Source organism: Lampris incognitus, chromosome 1 (assembly GCF_029633865.1).
Source record: "Lampris incognitus isolate fLamInc1 chromosome 1, fLamInc1.hap2, whole genome shotgun sequence".
NCBI classification, from domain to species: Eukaryota; Metazoa; Chordata; class Actinopteri; order Lampriformes; family Lampridae; genus Lampris; species Lampris incognitus.
The window spans coordinates 154738503-154758203 of record NC_079211.1 but is presented as its reverse complement, the minus strand read 5'-3'; the positions used below and the strand labels follow the sequence as shown (position 1 = coordinate 154758203).

General features: G+C 47.0%; 1 protein-coding gene across 2 annotated transcripts in view; it reads right to left on the bottom strand.

Annotated features, from left to right (window-relative positions):
* Positions 1–1137: 1137 nt before the first annotated feature.
* Positions 1138–19701, bottom strand: part of iqgap2 (IQ motif containing GTPase activating protein 2) — a 143005-nt gene continuing 124441 nt past the window's right edge. For both annotated transcript variants that reach the window (XM_056286483.1, XM_056286562.1), the window contains exons 32-38: positions 9764–9905; positions 8042–8129; positions 7676–7888; positions 7405–7565; positions 4195–4338; positions 2431–2539; positions 1138–1925 (exon numbers count right to left, since the gene is read on the bottom strand). In XM_056286483.1, the coding sequence (XP_056142458.1) occupies positions 1812–1925; positions 2431–2539; positions 4195–4338; positions 7405–7565; positions 7676–7888; positions 8042–8129; positions 9764–9905 (971 nt within the window). In that variant the 3' untranslated portion in view covers positions 1138–1811. The remainder of the gene's footprint in view (positions 1926–2430; positions 2540–4194; positions 4339–7404; positions 7566–7675; positions 7889–8041; positions 8130–9763; positions 9906–19701) is intronic.

The window sequence follows — 19701 nt, the reverse complement described above, 5'->3', positions numbered from 1 at the left end:
GGGGGACCGACCAAGAACTGGTGTGGGTGGAAGTGGGGTTGACGAGAATGGATGGGAGCAGGCTGGAGTGAGGTTTGCAATAGCTAACCACAGAACACTGTTAATACTTCTGTTAATTAAGTATGTTGTTAATTTCTGTGCAAAACCAATAAAGAGATTTGAAAATGAAAGTTCTGATGTAATTCTGAATTCATCGCTCATCTGACAATAAACTCATTCATCGTATTATCACCATTGAATGTTTTTAATTTTACTTCGTTTTTGCCAAATCCAGCAGGGTGATGGGATGTATGAGGGCTTTACGCATAAAAGCACTGTCTGCAGCGAAGGGCAACACGATGGTAATCACGAATATATGGAACAATTTCAAAGTTTGCCATAATGTAGGTCCTTAGAACAATGAAAATATACAACAATAAAAAGGAACTAAATGTAAAGTTACAGCATCAACCCATGTAATGTGAAGTCTAATCCCTGCGAAACCAAACGCTACACCTACCAGGGAACTAACTCTGGAAATATTTACCCAGCATGAGGTCACGTTAAAATGAATGCTTATCTATCTGACTTACGAGTCATGGGCTGATGATAACATGGCAGTTTTACAAAAAAAAAGAAAGAAAAGAAAAAGGTAAACTTACCATTTTGGTGAATAAATCCTGAACTTTGTAGAGAAAATAATGCCAACAATGCTACTGAAAGGTAAACCATATTTGAGAACTGATTTTTCAATTGTTATATTTCAAATTCCAAATTGTGTTGCTAGAAAACAGTCTGCTTTCTACAAAACACCCAGGGCTCAACTATTCTCAGCCAGCGGGCAGCAGACACACTATGGTAGTTATAGTCCACCACATGATGCTCCGCCTCCTCAGTGCTCCACATGGCCTACTTCGTTTGTCCCCTTCCCAGTAAAGAGAAGGGAACAATGACTTCTTATCAACATGGGAAACTCATCTCTGATGAGTACGGTGAAAATAAGGAAAATAATACGATTGTTTCCCTTTGATAAATGAGCAAGTACCAGTAGTTAACCAAACTGCAAGTTTTACAGGGATAATGGAAGATAAAAAAAAAAAAATCTCCACTAGGATAAAAGTAGACTTCTGGAAAGAAAGAAGCAAATACGTATGAACGTTTATGATTTATTTAGCACCTCATTAAAATTTGTTCCATTTGTATATTGTATACTTTGGTAATACATATATATATAAATATACATATATATATATATATAGAGTCAAAGAAAAGTCAATTGTAGTTTTTAAAATGTCTGTGTTGGAATATGTCCTGAATAAAAGGCACTGGTAAGCTGCACTGAGGTCCATGAAGGTTAGCTGGGCTGGAAGGTCACTACAAACTCCCTCATTAGATCTCATAGCAAAACCAGTCTTCTGTATATTCCATCATTTGGGATTTAATCAAGACTTTGTCCTTTATACAAGAAAACAGTAACAAGGTTTTTTTTCCTAGCATCGTCTCCAAATAAAACAAACATTATTACAATTATTAAAAATATATTCCATGTACAATCACCCTGTGGAAAAAACAGACAAACTGATACATTTAATTAGACAATATACGAAACTAGCTAGACTTTTAATTTTGGTTTAAGGTGAACAATGGAATCACTGCCAGGTGAGTGGAAACATTGTCAGTGGGCTTCACCAGACGGGTGATTGTTGTGCTTTAAAGTGACAAATCATCACTGGGCAAACGTAAGCCTTGCACCATTCCCCAATATGAATTTCTTCACACACTACTCTGTCAGAAGGCACAATCCTCTCCCCTCTCCTCTTATTGTCCTTTCTTCATTTGCCATAAAATTTCTTATTGAGGAGGAAGATGAGCAGGTTAACATTCACTTTGGCCTTGTCAAACATCTTCATGACAGCTACTCCGTCGTACTGCAGCTGAAGGAGGTCCTGGACACACAAAACCCCAAAATATGTGATCAAAGACTCAGTCCACCATCCTGGTGAACTCAGTGAATTCTGTTAGACACAGTACTAAATACACAGCTGGGGAAATACACAACATACTTGAAAGTACATTCAATGGCATCATAATGGATACAAGAGAACCTGTGACAAGGTCCTCTGAACAGTGCCCTCCTTTCATAATAACATTATAATAACATTACCATGGTGATACAAGCAGGTCTACCCCTCAAACAGCTTGGTTTACATACCAATTTACCCTTCATTTATAGTCAGTGCAGAAACAGAATGATTCAAAGTGTGCTTATCAGTATGCACTGGATGACAAAGAAGGGTAAAAAAAACAGATTTCTTTTTGTGACTTGTTCTGCTACAGGCTGTGCAGTGTTAACAGGGGAGGTAACAGTCTGTCATCACACGCTACTCTTGGCTGACCAGTGCATTACACTACAAAAAAAACCCAAAAAAAATACACAAGGGAGACATTTACCTGGAAATGAAGCTGGACCTTTTCCATCTCGACTCCCATAAACTTAGCCTTCACTTCAAAATCCCCAACTTCCTCACTGGGTGAGATGTCAAACATGACATTTTTGAACCTGAGGGAAAGGAGGACAACAACACTGTGTGAAATAGAACAATGTTCGAGCACGGGGCACAGGAAAAGACATGATCATCGTCTGCTAATCCGGTAAAGGTGAAGAGATTTTACCAATATTTATAGGGACATTTTATCTTACACATCAGCAAAGATACACACCGCAGTAGTACTTTAGCTCTCCTACTCAAAACCCTGACACTCGCTTACAAAACAGCAACTAAAACAACTTCCACCCGCCTGAACTTCCTCATTCAGGCCTACGCTCATTCCTTACCTAAACTCCCTCATTCAGGCCTACACTCAGTCCTTACCTAAACTCCCTCATTCAGGCCTACACTCCCTCCCGCTCACTGTACTCTGCCAGCGAAAGGCGCCTGGTGCTCCCACCACAACAGCACCCTACGTCGCTAGCCAGACTCTCCTCTTCTGTAGTTTTGCTATGGTGGAATGGGTTACCAAACTGTTCAATCAGCAGAGCCCCTCTCAGTCTTTAAGAAGAGACTAAAGACCCAGCTCTTTCTCCAACACCTCTGCTCTTTATGGACTGAAGAAAAAGAAAGAAAGAAAGAAAGAGCAAATATCTGCTTCTATGCCTCTGTGCCTCTGTGCTCTGCCTGTTGGCGCCTACATCCTATTGCACTCCAACTTAGCTTTATGGCACTTACTCGTGTTGTCATCTCCTGACTAGATCCTTGCTTGTGTCGTGTTGTTTTATGTTGTGTTGTGTTGTGTTAGCTCTCAGATGTATGTCGCTTGGATAAAAGCATCTGCTAAATGAAACTGTAATTGTAAGGTAGGACACCAAAAATCAAATAATTGCTAGCCTATTACACTGTCATTATTAGCCTTTAGCTCTGCATGCTAGCTGCTGTCTGTGTAGATGCTTATGCCCAGCTTAGGTTGGCCATCACTATCCAAGCTAGAACTTCTACTATTAATCAGCCTGTCTTGTTGTCTGTTGTTACAGAACCACACACACTTCCTTTTATGTATCGTCCTCCTCTGAACTAGAGAAAGAGCCTAAACTCTGGACCTGGACTCTGCATCTCCTTTTTCCACACTCACACCCAACACGTAACACCTTATGTTGCTTTGTATCAAGAGGAAGTACTGTAGTGTATCCATAAAACCTGTACACAGTATAAATGCTATGCCTTTTTAACTTGAAGATAGTGTGTGGGCGGCAGAAACAGGTCTGAATACTACAGGACGTAAAGGTTCATGAAGAGGGAAGTCCTCTCAGTAGACAATGTCTCTAATGGTATTTTTCCTTCCCAACCCTGCGACAGAGCTGACAAAGCGCATACCACTGCATGTACTTCAAAGCCCAGTACTTCACCAGCATCCTTCCCTTCCAACTTGGGGTAAAACAAACAAACAAATAAATTCCTACCTCCTCCTGGGAGCAACCCTTTGACCACTGGGATACAGCTGGACTGACACAGACTACACTCGTGTCTTGGTTTAGTCACAAAATCACTTACAATCCTAAAATTTAAAAAAAAACTGCCATTTGCTGCCTACAGGTTCTGCTTTTGACCATTGGAAACAGGCAATCAACCTTTTGAATACCCTGCCTGTTTCGTTTTTGTTGTTTTTTGTTGTTGTTGTTTTTGTTTTGTAACTGTATAAGCAATAACCAGCTGGACTTACTGGTTTGTCTGCAGTCCTTCTATTTCCAGGATGACTCCCTTCTCATGGAGCCTGGCGGCCGTGTACTTAAGAGACTGCTGTTTCCACTTCTTACTGCCCTTCTCCTCACCTTTGCTGTCCAGCTTGATGGACCTGCGTGAATTTCTGAACACACAAAAATCACACACAATAACGTGTCCATAAAATCAAATGAAAAAAAATCCATCCATCCGCCACACCCAAATCAGAATCAGAATACTTTATTTATCCCCGAGGGGAAATTAAGTTCTATTACAGACACGCACGCTCTAATAACTAAAAATTAAGAAGATACAAGATAAGAAAATAGAAACAGAAACAGACAGAAATAAAAGATAAATAAGAAATAGAAATAAGAACAAAATATATCATCAAGCATGGTGCATATAACACCCTATCTATACTGCACTACCACAGCACACAACTAGCAGCACAAAACAACACAAACAAAACTCGACAGGGCCAATCCAGTGACCTTTAACTCAGAGTGTCTGACAGTCTGAGTCTGAGGGAGGAGTTGTAAAGTTTGATGGCCACAGGCAGGAATGACCTCCTGTGGGGCTCTGTGGTGCTTTTCCGCAGAATGAGTCTGTTACTAAAAGTACTCCTGTGCCCAACCAGCATGTCATGGAGTAGGTGGGAGACATTGTCCATGATGGCACGTAATTTCAGCAGCATCCTCCTCTCAGAAACTGACGCCAGAGAATCCAGTTCCACCCTCTGAACGTCACCGGCCTTGCGGATCGGTTTATTGAGCCTGTTTGCATCTGCTACCCTCAACCTGCTGCCCCAACACACAACAGCAAACAGGAGAGCACTGGCCACCACAGACTCATACCACATCCTGAGCATTGTCTGGCAGATGTTGAAGGACCTCAGCCTCCTCAAAAAGTAGAGACAGCTCTGTCACTTCTTGTAGAGGGCATGAGTGTTCTTAGCCCAGTCCACTTTATGGTCTATATACACCCGCAGGTACTTATAGTATTCCACAGTGTCCACACTGATCCCCTGGATGGAGACAGGGGTCACTGGTGTCATGTCCCTCCTCAGGTCAACAACCAGCTCCTTTGTCTTAGTCACATTGAGCTGCAGATTGCTCTGCTCACACCACGTGACAAAGTTTCCCACCACAGCCCTGTACTCGGCCTACTCGGCCTCCTCGCCCTTACTGATGCATCTGACTATAGCAGAGTCATCAGAGAACTTCTGAAGATGGCAGGACTCTGTGAGGTAGTTGAAGTCCGTGGTGTAGAGGGTGAAAAGGAAGGGAGATGGGACTCTCCCCTGCGGAGCCCCGGTGTTGCTTACCACTCTGTCTGACACACAGTGTTGCAAGCACACATACTGTGGTCTACCAGTAAGGTAGTCAACAATCCAGGACACAAGGAGGACATCTACCTGCATTGCTGTCAGCTTCTCACCCAGTAGAGCTGGCCGGATGGTGTTGAAGGCACTGGAAAAATCAAAGAACACGACTCTCACAGAGCTTGCTGGCTTATCCAGGTGGGTGTAGGCACGGTTAAGCAGGAAAATGATGGCATCCTCAACTCCCAGTCAGGGTTGGTAGGTGAACTGGAGGGGGTCTAAGTGCGGCTTGACCGAGGGCCGAAGCTCCTCCAGGATGAGTCTTTCCAGAGTCTTCATGATGTGTGAAGTCAATGCTACCGGTCTGTAGTCCTTGGAGTCCCTGGGATGTGACGTTTTAGGCACAGGAACGAGGCAGGACGTCTTCCTCAGCACGGGGACCCTTTGAAGTCTAAGGCTCATGTTGAAGACATGGTGAAGCACTCCACATAACTGAGGGGCACAGGCTTTGAGCACCCTGGGGCTAACACCATCCGGGCCTGCTGCCTTGCTTGCGTGAAGTCTCATCAACTGTCTTCTGACACGGTCAACTGTGAAGCACACTGTAGGTGTTACAGGTAGGGGGGGGAGGGTCGTCAGGATGGAGAGGGCCATTAGTCCAGGAACCCAGAGAGGGGGGGGGAGTAGAGCCCCCGCTGGGGGGTTGTAAGGAGGAAGGGGGGGGGCAGTGAAGCTGACGGTTGGTGAGGGCAGGCAACAGATGAGAGCGGGGGGGGGGGGGCGGGGGGTCATTGTGTCAAATCTGTTAAAAAAACACATTAAGTTCATTGGCCCTGCCCACGCTGCCCTCCACTGCTCTGCTGCCAGTCAGCCTGAAACCAGTGATGGTCTTCATACCAGCCCAGACCTCTCTCATGTTGTTCTGTTGGAGTTTCTGCTCCAACTTCCTCCTGTAGTTATCTTTAGCCTCCCTAATTCTCAAATTAAGGTGCCGTTGTATTTTTCTCACCTCCTCCTTATTTCCAGCTCTAAAGGCCCTCTTCTTTTAATTCAGGATGGCTTTGATGTCCTTCGTTACCCATGGCTTATTATTTGAATAACAATGGACAGTCTTTTCAGGGACAATGCAGTTCACACAGAAGTTTATATAGTCGGTGACACACCCTGTGACCCCATCCAGGTCATCCCCATGCAGTTCACAGAGAGCCTGCCAGTCTGTTACTTCAAAACAGCCCTGACATTTCACACACACTTCCTCCGACCATTTCTTCACTGTTTTTGTGGTCACAGGCTGCCGTTTCACAACAGGCACATAGCAGGGGTTCAGATATACTAGGTTGTGATCTGACTTACCCAGGGGAGGGAGGGGAGAAGAGCTGTAAGCCTCTTTCACGTTAGCATACATTAAGTCCAGTGTCCTCTCCTCTCTGGTTGTGCAGTTCATATACTGGGCGAGGTTGGGCATGGTTTTCACCATGGAGACATGGTTGAAGTCACCCGAGATTATGATGAGGGCACTCGGGTGTTGTGTCTGAAGATGAGCTATGACGGTGTGAATGATGTCACACGCTGCCGTCGGGTTGGCAGAGGGGGGAATGTAAACAGCTACCACAATAGCATGTGAGATTTCCCTGGGCAAATGGTATGGCCTGAGTCCCACGGCTAACAGTTCAATGTCCAGGCAACAAATATGTTCCTTGATGGTAATGTGACCAGGACTACACCATCTGTTGTTAACGAGAATAACAACTCCTCCATCCTTGCTCTTACCACTTCCAGAAATTACAGGAAGCAAGAAAACTAAGAAAAAAAAGTGATGAAAGGCCTGCTGTGCTGATTTATTTCTTCCTCTAATCACAAGGTAGGAGAGAAGCAGATATAACTCACTTCCTGTTGAGGTTATCTAGGCAGGTCTTGATGTAGGTATCATAATAGTTCATCTGGTCCTGGTAGAATGCCGTCTTGGAGTTCAGTGCCATCAGTGTCTGCTGGAGCTTCACGAGTTCTGCCTTCCTCCTCTGTCTGTAGCGTCTTTGGTAGCGTATGTCCTATCAATTAAACAACTATGTAATCTTGAACACCTTTGTTTCCTTATCAAGAAGTGGTGTCGACAAGTCAGCGTTGGCGGCATAAGTGTGCGTACATACATGATGTTTACCTTTGATATATCATTGATGATATCCTGGTACTTGTTGCAAGCAGTGATGAACCCAGCCTGCTCCAGGGTACGAAGGTTCCTGAGGATCTTTCTCTTCTTCTGCTCCAGAGGCAACTGACTGTCCTCCAGTACCACCTGGCTGGCCTTCAAACCCTCTGGGGTCTGGGCATCCTGGACTGCACGTCGCTCTACAATCTTAGCATGCTCAGTCTCCTGCACAAATGCCTCCAATAAGCATGAAATAGCTAGCACAACGCATTCTCCAAAACTAAGCTCTTGCACATAATCGTGTGAGGAAAGCAAATGTATTCGTGACATATGTGTATGGGCATGTGATGAAGCAAATACAGCTAATGATAATATCACCTGTAGGGTAGTCGCTGGGGTCTCCAGAGTTACTAGCAGAGAGTCTCCGGCCTGGATCCGAACCACATCCACGATTAACTTCTTAGTCCTGACACACAGAGAAATAGTGTTGCAGGATAGAGATCAAAATATGGATACTATGAGAAAATTCATGTTATGTTCATACAACACTTTTGTGTCAAACCACCAGTTATATTATCTATGTTTACATGTAGCATGACAATCAGCTGGTATAACTGGACTCAAGTCTCTACCACACACAGTTATTCTAAGGGTGTTTATCATATTACATCTCATCAAGGCACTGTGTCTGTGATTCTTGTTCTTGGCTAGGTGATTTAAAGTCACTTTTATTGTGTGGTGAAAATGTCAGGCTTATTTTCCTTGAATATTTAATAATACTACAGCCACAAAAACCATCTGCTGTAGCCATTATCATCATCAGGACTTAAAAGACCCAAACCTTATGACTTAACATACTGCATAAACATCTTCACCATTCTACTGGCCTATCATTTTTTTCATATTCATATGGTTTGTGATCACCAACAAAAACAGACTGGTATTTTAAATTTCATTATGATAATGAAACACTGATCTTCATCCTTACCAACAAAAAGCAAATATTCGCTACAACGTATTCAATAATAGCAAATTCTGGACAGGAGCTCTGCATCTGCTGGCAATTCAGCATGGCCTGTGTAACCAATGAGTTGGGCAAGGACCGTGAGAGTCATCATGACCCGTTTATTTCCCAGAATACATAGTCTTGATCTGAAGCATGCAGTGACCACTGAGTATATAAATCAGCAGAGAAACAGACCAGCTCTCCAACTCAGCCTGTTTTACAAGGTCTAGTAGTAGAGGTCTGCAAGCCCGTCAGGTCCCAACACGCTGAGTCGATTCAGGCCGGGCTCAGGCCCTTTTTTTCCCCCTTTTTTTCCCTCAATAGATCGGGCTCGGGTTGGACTCAGGCTCATTTAACTTCTCATATACGTGCAGAACACACATAGGTGACTGTACCTAATATTATATTGATTAGATTTTAAATATTACACATACAGATGTACTTGTGCATTACACGTGACCATAATGTGTGTTTGCATGTATCAGAGAGAGTGTGCATCAAAGACAGCTTAAAGTGATATTGATGTCGGTCTAGGGTCGGGCTCAGGCTGAAAAATTGCAGACTTTGTCGGGCTGGGGCCAGGCTAGGGCTTGAAAACCATAGGCCAGGGCCAGGCTAGGGCCGGAGTTTTTGGCCTGTGCAGGGCTCTATCTTGTAAGGAACAGGACTCTAAATGGGATTTTGTAAGCTATGATAGCGCCGGCCATGATGCTTCTCCCTGCTTGGACAGGAAATGATAAAGGGTCAGGAAAGACAATAGAAATGTGCCACTGACTGATAGCTACTAAAAGGCTAAAGGCTACATCTGAAGGGGACAAGTACATTGTGTCACACCATCTCTAGATTGTTGTTTATATCTCCAAATTTTGGTCAGTCTCCTGAAGGCTCACTTACAGGCTGACTACCAATCAATACAGATGTGATCCATTTCATTTTCCTGAGGTTTTTGGTGCATTTCACTGGAATTATTTGACAATCTGTTGCCAGATTATAAACACAGGATCATCAAGTCACCCTTGAGCATACTTGACAGGCTCAGAAAAAGCCTTTTATAGAAGGGGCTTTGAATCATCCATCACTAGCAACTAACTTACTTTGTCATTAGAGTCTTCAAGTCTTTGTCATCCCCTTCTAGCAGCTCAAACTTGCTGGTCAGGGTGAGGGAGATTTCCGTCTTGGCTAGCTGGCTCAGGGTACTCTCTTTGTTGGGGTCATTGGGATCCACCGCTCCTTCCCCTGAGATTAGGCAGCAATGTGAGACGGCATTGTCACAAATGCGTGAAACATGACACTACAGCTATGTTCCCATCCTTTGGGATGAACAGTGGAATAATATAAATCGTAAATTAAAAACTTGTTATCAATTTACACAGTGTATGCCATAAAACAGTCTGAGGCAGCACTTGCCCCAATGACTAGAGATCTCGGCTTATGACCAGAAGATCGCATGTTCAAATTCTGAACCATCAAATAGCATAGTTGAGGAAACAAGACTTTCCAATAGTCTAGCACGGTGTTCGTACTTGGCAGTGTTTAGGCACTGCAGCACAAATATGCAGTGCAGGGTTACATCGAAAGGACATGTGTTTGCAGTAAACCTTCAGTACATGACTAAGGGTTGAATAGTTCAACTTGCTGGGAAGTGATCGTGGAACTATGGATGATTTGTTTGGTCACGAGTAAAACTCCAAATAGAGAACTAAAAGACAGAAAATCAAATAGATTACTTTACTCCACTACTAGGAATAACCATGCCACAATCAAATGTTAAAAAGAAAAAGGAACTTTAAAAAGCAAATTTGAAATGTTAAGTGACACTGAAAAAAGTGAAATTTAAAATGCAAAAGCTGAAATGGAAATGCACAAACTGAAAGCTTAAATTGTAAAGTTGAAATTGAAAATGGGAATGGAAATAAGAAAAGGCAAACAACTATTCCCAGAAAGTTGAATCAGGTCATCTGGACACAATGTTTAGTGGGAGAATCCTCTGTGAATAGTACATGTGGCAATTTGAACTCTAATTAATGGTCATGGCAATTTGCATACGAAACCGATCGCTGGTTTCGATTGTGACGCAACTGTGCCGGTTGCAGTTGTTATGCAGCTGTGCTGTTTATGAGGGGGTGGATACCTGCAGTCAGCTGAGACTGACAAGGTCACTTAGATGAGTGATGAAATGTTTATAATAATAATAAACATTCTATGAGAAGCACGGTGGCCCAGTGGTTAGCACTGTCAACACATAGCAAGAAGGTCCTGGGTTCGAACCCCGGGGTTGTCCAACCCTGGGGGTCATCCCAGGTCGTCCTCTGTGTGGAGTTTGCATGTTCTCCCTGTGTCTGTGGTGGGTTTTCTCCGGGTGCTCCGGTTTCCCCCACCATAAAAAAGACATAGGGTTAGTACTCCTGTCTGTGCACCTGAGCAAGGCAATGAGAAAAGAACTGGAGTTGGTCCCTGGGTGTTACGTATCATGAATGACGACCAGAGGCCAGAGTAGCGAAACTCAAAGGACAGACGGACACAGAGCACTGAGAAAACCCGAAGGCGATTTTAATGCAGGAAATTAAACAACACTGCCACAGGGATGATAACAGGGGAATCTCAGGTGGGGGGGTTGTTGTGATGATGTGCGTGCGCCTGGCTACCAAAGTCCGAATCCGTAGAGCGAGGGGTTGTCCGAGGAAGTGTGGGTCCGATATCCAGGAAGTCAAGTCCAAAGGGAGGGGTCCAGGGAGAGAGATGCGGAGGGAAATAGCTGGAGAGGCCAGGGGAAAACATGAAGGTCGCTGGGGATGAGGAGCGAGGGAGACGCAGGAAGCTGTGGAAGTCACAAAGGGAGGGTCGCAGGGTTCAGTACGTCGAAGCACAGAGAGGTGTTCTGGGAGGCTTCTTGTAGAGGGCTGCCTGACTGCTGCAGGTGTGCCTGATAGATGATGGCAAACACCTGGTGCAGCGCAGCACTCGTCTCCTCAGAGCGCGAACAGAGCGCTCAGATGTTTCTGGTATGTCCGAGATAGGAGAGTGGCTTGAACATGCCGGGGAGGCAGCTCAGGGCGGTATAACCACAACATGACCCCCCCCCTCCTACAGGAGACACCGGGTGACCGTCAGATGGTGTTGGGGTGGGCCTGATAGAACTAATTCAGGAGTGCGGGGTTGGCCAGGTAGGATCCGGGCACCCAGCTGCGATCTTCAGGCCCATAATCAATCCAGTCCACCGGATATTGGTGACCCTGGCCCTGTCAGCGAACGGCAAGCAGTCGGTTGACGTCCCAGACCAAATCGCCTCCATGGAGGACCCTGGGAGGCGGAGGAGCTTGGACAGGGGGAGACAAGGGGCTGGAGGCTACCGGTTTGAGATGAGAGACATAAAACACAGGATGGATCTTAAGTGAGGCAGGGAGGAAGAGACGTACCGCGGAGAGGTTGATGATGTGGTCAATGGTGTAGGGACTGATGTAGCGAGGGGCCAGCTTCCAGGAGAGTGTCGGGAGGGGGAGGTCCCGGGCCAGTAGCCACACCCTCTGGCCAGGACGATAGACCGGGGCTGGCACTCTCCGCCGGTTGGTGCCGCGCTGGGACCGCTCTGTGGCCACAACATAGTGGCCCGGGCAGTCTTCCTGATGTGACGGCACCGGAGGGAGATGGGTCCTGGTGGATGGGACCGCCACCTCCAACTCCTGACAGGGAAACAGAGGGGGTTGATAACCAAGGGAGCACTCAAAGGGGGACAAACCGGTAGCAGAACTCTCCATGGTGTTCAGGGAATACTCCACCCAGGGTAGATGCTTGCTCCAGGAGGTGGGGTTGCTGGTGGTGATGCAACGCAAGGCCGCCTCCAGGGCTTGGTTGGCCCGCTCCGCCTGCCCATTGGTCTGGGGGTGGTATCCAGAGGAGAGACTGACCATGGCCCCAATCCCCTTACAGAAGGCCTGCTTCACCTCAGAAGTGAACTGGGGACCACGGTCGGAGACTATGTCCTGAGGGATCCCATGGAGATGGATAACATGGCAGACGAGGAGGTCCGCCGTCTGAGCCACAGAGGGAACTTTGGGAAGGGCGACAAAATGGACAGCCTTAGAGAACTGGTCAACAATGGTCAAGATAGTATCATTACCTTGGGACATAGGGAGGCCAGTCACGAAGTCCAAGGCAATGTGTGACCAAGGTCGACCAGGGACAGGGAGGGGGCACAGGAGACCCACCAGCAGGCGATGGGTAGCCTTACTGTGGGCACAGGTGGGGCAGGCAGCAACGAACTCCTTTGTGTCCGCCTCCATAGTTTGCCACCAGAAGCATCTGCGGATGAGGGCCACCGTCCAGTGTACGCCGGTATGACAGGCAAACCAGCTGGAGTACCCCTACTCCAGTACCTGGGACAGGACAGTGGACGGCACAAATAGGCAATTCCGGGGTCTGTTGCCTGGATTGGGCTGGGCGCGCTGAGCTCTTCTCACCACAGATTCGATAGCCCAGGTGATGGCACCCACCATCTGAGCTGGGGGAAGGATGGTGTCAGGGGTGTCCGCTGCGTCAGGGGACCCCTCTGGAAACAGGCTGGAGAGGGCGTCTGCCCTGACGTTCTTGGAACTCGGGCAGTAGGTGAGGGTGAAGTCGAACCGGCTGAAAAAGAGAGCCCAGCGTGCCTGCTGGGGGTTAAGCCTCTTCGCCGTTCACATGTAGGTCAGATTCTTGTGGTCTGACCACACAATGAACAGCTGCTTTGCTCCCTCCAACCAGTGTCTCCACTCCTCCAACACGGCATGGACGGCCAGCAACTCCTTGTTGCTGATGTCCTAATTCCTCTCTGATGGGCCGAAACGCCGGGAGAGGAAGGCGCACGGGTGGACTCTCTGGTCCTCCTCCGACCTCTGGGAGAGGACGGCTCTGATGCCCGTGTCCGACGCGTCCACCTCCATGATGAACTGCTTGGATGGGTCAGGGTGAGTGAGCACCGCAGCTGTCGTAAACAGTCCTTTCAAGGCTGAGAAAGCAGCCTCCGCCTCCAGGGTCCAAGAGAAGGGGTGGAGGGTGGAGGTTAGTGTAGTGAGGGGGGCAGCCACTCGGCTGAACCCCCAAATGAATCGCCGATAAAATTTGGCAAACCCGAGGAAGCGCTGGAGTTGTGCCCTGTTGGTAGGCCACGCCCACTCCTCCACTGCTCGGATCTTCCTGGGGTCGGTGCGGGTGTGACCCTTCTCCACAATGTGGCCGAGAAATTCCACAGAGGTGGAGTGCAGCACACATTTCTCGGCCTTCATGAACAGCCTATCCTCCATCAGCCATTGGAGGACCAGGCGGACATGCTGGTGGTGTTCCTCCTCCGTCCTAGAGAACACGAGGATGTCATCCAGGTATACCACCACAAACGTGCTTAGCATGTTCTGCAACACATCGCTGACCAGCGCTTGGAAGATGGCCGGGGCGTTGGTGAGGGCAAAGGGCATGACGAGGTACTCCAAATGCCCTAGGTGCATGTTGAAGGCCTTCTTCCATTCGTCACCCTCCCGAATAGACCATGAGATGTGGGGATCCTGCCTCTCCAACCACGGTCTACCTAACACTAGGGGTGCTGCCGGGACGTGCAAGACCAAGTGAGTGAGAGTGAGAGAAGCTGTGCTGTGCATAATCCTACTGTGTGAACGACCGTCTAAGGTTTGGGCTGTGAGGGGAGTGTCAAGGGGGACAAGTGGAATGCCGGCTTGCCGGGCCAGCGAGACGTCAATCAAACACTTGTCTGCCCCCGAATCTAACAGTGCACTGATAGAAAGTGATTCCTTATCCCAGGTGAGAGTGACAGGAAACAACCGGTTGTGCTCCTTTTTGGACTGGGACAGGGGGGTCAAGTTCATTAGGACATCCCCCACTAGTGAGTCTGGTCTTTGTGGGTGAGTCGGGCAGGCTCGGATGTAATGGCCCGACTTCCCATAGTAGAGGCAGAGTCGGTCACGCGTCCTCTGCTCCCATTCCTCCAGTGGAAGCCATGACCGACCCAACTGCATAGGCTCCTCCTCCGATCTGGGTGCAGATGATGCCCGGGGTAGCATGGGGTACTGAGAGGGCAGAGAGTGGCTGCAGGATGCTGGAACAGGGGACCTGCTGGTAGTTCGGACGGGGGTAGGTCTATGGCAGACTCTGGCACATTGAGCGTGCTCCAGACACCGCTCCCGCAACCGTTCATCCATCCAGAGAGCGAGATTGACGAGCTCATTGAAGGAAGAGGGCCGGTCTCTAACAATGACATCCTTGATGGAATCGCTGAGCCCCCTCCTGTACGCGCTCTTAAGTGCTTGGTCGTCCCACCCACTGTTAGCCACCAGTATCCTAACCTCCAGGGTGTAGTCTGCAACACTGCCACAGGGATGATAACAGGGGAATCTCAGGTGGGGGTTGTTGTGACGATGTGCGTGTGCCTGGCTACCAAAGTCCATATCCGTAGAGCAAGGGGTTGTCCGAGGAAATTAAGTCCGAAGGGAGGGGTTCAGGGAGAGAGACGCGGAGGGAGATTGCTGGAGAGATCCGGGGAAAACGTGAAGGTTGCTGGGGACAAGGAGTGAGGGAGACGCAGGGAGCCGTGGAAGTCGCGAAGGGAGGGTCGCAGGGTTCAGTACGTCGAAGCACAGAGAGGCGTTCTGGGAGACTTCTTGTAGAGGGCTGCCTGATTGCTGCAGGTGTGCCTGATAGATGATGGCAAACACCTGGTGCAGTGCAGCGCTCGTCTCCTCAGAGCATGAACAGAGCGCTCAGATGTTTCCGGCATGTCCGAGCTGGGGGAGTGGCTTGAACGTGCCGGGGAGGCAGCTCAGGGTGGTGTAACCACAACACTGGGTGCTGCATGAAGGCAGCAGCCCACTGCTCACTAACTACACAGATCTCAGCCAGGATGGGTTAATTTGCAGTAACTGAATTTCCCCAAGGGGATTAATAAAGGAAACTCATGACACTCAAAGTCACCTTACATCAAATACAATAAAACAAAGCAGTGAAAAACATGAGGACAATCAACAATAAAACATGCAATAAGTAACAGAGCATACATCAGCAGTAGTTAAAAAAATGAATTTGATGCTGTTAAAGTGAGTATGTTAGTTTAAAAAGGTGGGTTTTCAGAGCAGTTTTGAATTCTGTAATGGAGTCCAGTAAGTCGATGTGATGGGGAATGGAGTTCCAGAGTTTGGGTGCAGCATAGGAGAAAGCCATGGCACCCATCGTGCTGAGGTTGATGGGTGGTATATCCAATAGACCTGCTGGTGAAGACCACAGGGAGCGAGATGGAGTGCAAGTCTGGAGGAGGTTTGTGAGATAAGCAGTGGATAGATTATGAAGAGCTTTCAATGTTAAGAACATTTTAAAATTAATCTGCTGTGACACAGGAAGCCAGTGAAATTGTATGAGCAGGGGAGAGACATGTTCAGTGGACTTTGAATATGTATAATCCATGCTGCAGAATTCTGGATGAGTTGAAGTCAATGAATAAGTTTGTTGGGGATGCCTGCCAGGGTCGTACTGCAGTAGCCAATGCGTGATGTGACCAAAGCATTGACTAGAATTTCTATGGAGTGTTGTGTTAAAACAGGGTATAGTCTGGAGATGTATCGCAGATGGAAAATGCCAATCCAGGAGACATTGTTTATATGACTGGAAAAGGAAAGGGTACAATCTAGGATAAGTCCAAGGCTCTTAGCCTGAGCAGAGACCGGTATGGTGGCTCCAGCAATGGGGAGTGAGCAAATATTAGTTTTTGAGAGTGTAGATTTAGTGCCAATGAGGAGTAGATGTTTTACTACTATTTAATTTCATATAATTGTTAGTCATCCATATCTGTATATCAAGGAGACAAGCGGTGAGGGTACTGGAGGGGAGAGTGGAAGTGGGCTTGGTGGACACAAAGCTGTATATTATCAGCATAGCAGTGGAAATAGATACCATAGTGCCGGAGGATGTTTCCAAGAGGGAGGAGTTAAATAATAAATAGGAGTGGCTCCAACACTGAACCCTGTGAAACTCCATGAGGAACTGTCAAACTTTCTGACAGGCAATTCTAAATTTGTACAGAATATGTCCTGTCTGTAAGGCAGGAAGCAAACGACTGATACACAGTGCCCCCAACTCCAATGCTAGCCAGACGATCCATGAGGATCTGAATGGACATAGTATCAAAGGCTGCGGTGAGGTCAAGGAGGCTGAGAATATAAAGTAGACCGGAGTCAGCTGCACGAAGGAGGTCATTAGTGATCTTAACCAGGGCTGTTTCCTTGCTATGTTTGGGGTGAAAGACAGAATGGAATTGTTCAAAGAGATTATTGTTATCAAGGTAAATCTGGAGTTGAGCTGCAACTACCCTCTCAAAGATTTTGGAGATCAATTGTAAATTAGAAATAGGCCGGTAGTTGTTTTGGTCAGTAGAATGTAAATTGAGTTTTTTTTCAGAGTTGGTCTGATTATGGCAACCTTCAGTGAAGGGGGAACTGTACCAGTGGACAGAGAGGAGTTGATGGAGGTTATCAGGGAGATGACAGAGGGCATGCATGTTTTAACTAGGGTTGTGGGAAATGGATCCAGGTGACATGTGGAGGCAGTAGACTTAGTAATAAGTTCAGAAATGGGATTTTCAGTTGGAAGACTGAAGTCACATAGGAGAGTGGATGGGGACAGTTTCATGGTGCTTGCTGATAGTAAATCAGTCTGCATGATGTTAGCAGAGTCTAGCTGCTCATGAATGGTACTAATTTTGGAGTTGAAAAACTTCAGCAAAGCAGAGCATTGTTTTTCTAAATTTATTTCTAGTTTTTCCCCTTATCCCACCCGATTAACCCAATGGCATATGGCCGAACTTGTCGAATAACTCCCCTGGCTCACGTTTCCACAGGAAGGAGATAGTCGTAACACCAGCTTCCTTCAAACTCGTGTCGGCTATTCTCGCTATTTTACACGCTGAAGCCTCGCATGGATTGCATTACCCTCAGGCCGCAAAGGAGACGTAGGGAGAATGCTTTCAGTTGCTTGGCTGCAGGCGCCCAGGTGGGCCAGAGGGGTCGCTGGAGAACGACGAGTCCCTGAACACTACACCAATCTACACCCACTATCGCTCGGGTAAGGGTGGCCTAATGAATGCCTTACCCCGTGGATGCTCTGGCCGTGACCGGTTACGGCGAGTCTGGGATACGAACCCCCCAGCCACATGACGAGCTGGTTGCAAGAACGGCGGGGTACTCCGCTCGGCCACCAGAGCGGCCCAGAGCATTGTTCATTAGAACGGTTGCTGTTCATATTGATTTCAGGTGGGTTTAGTAACCTTTTAACTGGAGAAGAGAGTTCCTGTATTCCCTTCAACTATACTGATGATATTTGCATAATAGGATGTTTTAGCTGTTGAAAGAGCATTTTTGTAATGGAGTATATGATCCGAATACATTTGTTTGTGAACAGCAAGTCCAGTCTTGGTGCAAAGCCTCTCAAGGCGCCGACCTACAGTCTTGAGCTGACGTAATTCAAGTGTGTACCAGGTTGCAGGATGGGCAAATGGGACAACCTGTGTTTTCAGGGGGCTAAAGTATCAAGTGCAGAAGATAAAGTCCATAAGATCAGGGAGTGAGGAGGTCAGAGCAGGAATGGGGTTCGAGGTAATTAAACTGCTGAGACCATCTGGATTAACATATCTAATGTTGCGGTATGATATGGTACGATGCAACCTTGATTTACTGAGCAGTAGGTTGGTCTTGAATAACCCAGCTTTATGTGGATGGTGGTTGCCACCTGGACACTGCTTGGCATTCCCCTCATCACATTTTCTTTTTATATATCTTATAAATCCATATAATTTTTTTTTACATGATGATGCTGGTCGCGTGGCTTGGGTCCGGGGCTGTTCCGGTGGCGTCTGGACACTGCTTGACATCTTGCACAACATATTCTTCATAGATTTTATAAGTCCATTATAATTCTGTTTGTCCTCTTTCATTGTTGTATTGTGTAACTACAACATCATTGCACGTTGTGTGTCTTGGGAGAGAGATCCTCCTCTGTTGTTGTCCTTGAGGTTTCTACCTATTTTTTCTCCCTGTTAAAGGGTTTTTCTAGGGAGTTGTTCCTTAGCCGATGAGAGGGTCTAAGGACAGGATGTTGTGTTGCTGTAAATCCCACCAAGGCATATTTGTAATTTGTGATATTGGGCTCTACAAATAACATTGACTTGACTTGACTTTATGGTCATAGATGGGCAGTTCAGCAGAGGTAATGTTATAAGGTGCGATGCCGGAACAGCAAGCTTAGTCAAGGATTTCAGAATCAGAATCAGAAATGCTTTATTTGTCATTTCATTGCATGTACCTGCACACGTGAAATGAGATGCAACATCATTTCTCCCCGCCCACAGCAGTGCAACACAAAGACAAAAGCACATCCAAAAACTATAAGAACACATTTATCCAAACTAACACATATCAAACTACAAAAAAATAAATCACTGTCCAAGAGAACGAACGCTAGCCAGGATGACTGTTGGAACTGCCGCTCTGCATGGGCTAGCAGGTAGCTTAGCCTGCCCCGCTTCTGTGACCTGTCAGACCACCATCGCTGTTTCCTCTTCGGGCAGCACCGGTCAGGGCCATGGTCCTTGGGCCCACAGGATGCAGCAGACCAAGCTGCCTCAGCCGAGCTAGTTCTCCCAGCCAAACATCTTCGACACACCTCCCCACACTCCACGTGATGACAATAAAAACAGTCAAGGCTAGGCGAGGCCGCTGTCAGACTGCCCTCGGTGTTATCAGAACTGCCGGTCTGCATGGGCTAGCAGTTAGCAGACCACGCTCTCCAAGCTGATCCAGCGCCAGCTATGCAAACGTGAATTTGCGCCACCATCTTCCAACACTGGAAGCAGAATTATATTACCCTTGGTGTGGGTTGTAAAGTCGACATATTGCGTTAGATCAAAGCAATCTAACATTGCTTTAAACTCTTTTAGCGAACATACTGTCAGGGTTATCAACATGAACATTTAAATCCCTCATTAGGATTATACTCGGCGACATTG